General features: G+C 54.1%; 1 protein-coding gene across 1 annotated transcript in view; it reads right to left on the minus strand.

Annotated features, from left to right (window-relative positions):
• The window catches only part of CSNK2A2 (casein kinase 2, alpha prime polypeptide), a 30,955-nt gene that overhangs the window by 25,793 nt on the left and 3,279 nt on the right, over positions 1-1,883 (minus strand). The window contains exon 3 of the mRNA XM_009318870.1: positions 1,748-1,859. Coding sequence (XP_009317145.1) covers positions 1,748-1,859 — 112 coding nt within the window. The remainder of the gene's footprint in view (positions 1-1,747; positions 1,860-1,883) is intronic.

Here is a 1,883-nt window from a genome sequence, read left to right on the forward strand (position 1 = left end):
CGGCTGCCACAGGGAGAGGAGCATCGCTCCAGGGGAGGCTCTTTAGGCTGGGAAGAGGCAAGGAGGAAGATTTCTGACGACTCTCCCTGCAGTCTCTTCTCAGCCTCATGGTGCCTTTTTATGTGGGACAAGACCTAGGGTCTCAACAAACCACAGCAGTCCTGAAGAGACCATCAGGGGCTCCAGAGCAGCATGCAGAAGCGCACAGTTTCCCCAGCCTAACCACAAGCCAACTTGCTATAAAACCCAGCTCTGCACTGGCTACCTTTGACTACTCTCTCATAGCAAAACCTCCTGCCTGCCCTTACTCAAAAAAAAAAAACCAACCCAAAAACAAACCCACATAAAGCATCCAAAGGAGGAGGAGGACCAAATAGCATGCCACAGGAACTCAGCTCGGCAAGGGCACATGAGCCTCACCACGCTGCCCTGACGTCAGGCTCAGCCACAGGGGCTCTCCCAAACGGCTCACCTGGCCACCACCTTGACCACAGCCAACGCAGGGGTGCGCGCACCTCCTCCCAGAGGCAGATGGGAGATCACACCTTGCCTAGGAGCGGTGGCCGGACAAACCGTGACAAGTTCTCTGGGAAGCCAAGGAAGATCCCAAGGAAGCAGGCACAGTGAGCAAGTGGGGATATCAGCAAAGACAAAACGAGACAGCTAGCCACACTATCAGAGTGGATCTAGCAAATGCCTTAAGGCTAGAGCCCTGCAGAGAGACGCGTGTCCTAGGTAGCTGCTAGTCTTAGTGGCTGCAAGGGCAGATTAAGCTCAGACCCCCCTGCACGCTGTGGATCAACATGTGCCCAAATTCTTAGGACACCCATGGTCAGACACCGGCTCCCACGTGCTCTTGGGGAACAAGTGACAAGTGTTGCTGGTCCAACAAGTGACAGCCGCAAGTGTCAGCCAAGCCAAAACCAAAACCACCTCAACTCTAACCTCTCATTTCTGTTTTTTTAACACCCCTGTCTACCCCCAGATCACCCACACAGGTTGCTGCTAGGACAGTTACCACAGCTCGCTATGAGCATGCTGCTTCAGCGCCAAACACGGTAAGGTGTGCCCTGCAGCAGCTAACCCGTGCATTCAGCCATCCCAGACTACAACCTGTTACTACTGCATGGAGGTCCCCATAGCACTAAGGCCAACACGCCAGAATACAGGTCACCGATGTTGCCAAACTTCAGACAGCCCCTTTTCAGTCTCCTCAAGTTTCCGTGGTGGTTTTGGCCTGCCTGTGGTGAAGTTCTTTTCCACGTAAGATCCTCTAAAGGACTGAACATAAAATTTTGCCTGCTTTTTTGACTGCTGAGCATCCCACAGCCTGGCTCCGAAAAGGCCACGTGCCAGCTGTCTAGAGGTTAACAGGATTCCCCCCTCCAGGCTTCGCATTCCTGTTGACATGGCAGTCCCTGGGCTGTTTTAGACAGGCATTGCCAGATACGATTTACCAAACGCAGGCAGCACATGCAATGCTGTTCAAATGTCAGGACTCGCAGCTCTCCTCCTCCAGAGGAGCTCTCAACCCAGAGCTATGCTGGACAGGAGACATCAAAACATTGCTACAGCACGCAGGACACCAAACCCATTTCCAAACCCAACGTCCCAACGTCCTTAACGAGCAAACAAGAGTTTTGGGGTGAAGGAGGAGATCCAACGGTCCTTTGGCCCTGCCAACCCAGCTCCTCTCCCCCTCGCCTCCAGCCACTGCAAGCACCTACGCCATCAACGGGACACTCACCTTGAGGATCTTCACGACGACCCTCTCGTTGTTGGTGATGTTGATGGCCTCGAAGACCTCGCTGTACTTCCCTCGCCCGAGCTTTCGAACCAGCTGGTAGTCGTCCTGATTGCTGCGGGCACCAAGAGGAGAGAGG

The sequence above is a fragment of the Pygoscelis adeliae genome, unplaced genomic scaffold (assembly GCF_000699105.1).
Source record: "Pygoscelis adeliae isolate BGI_AS28 unplaced genomic scaffold, ASM69910v1 Scaffold622, whole genome shotgun sequence".
Classification (NCBI taxonomy): domain Eukaryota; kingdom Metazoa; phylum Chordata; class Aves; order Sphenisciformes; family Spheniscidae; genus Pygoscelis; species Pygoscelis adeliae.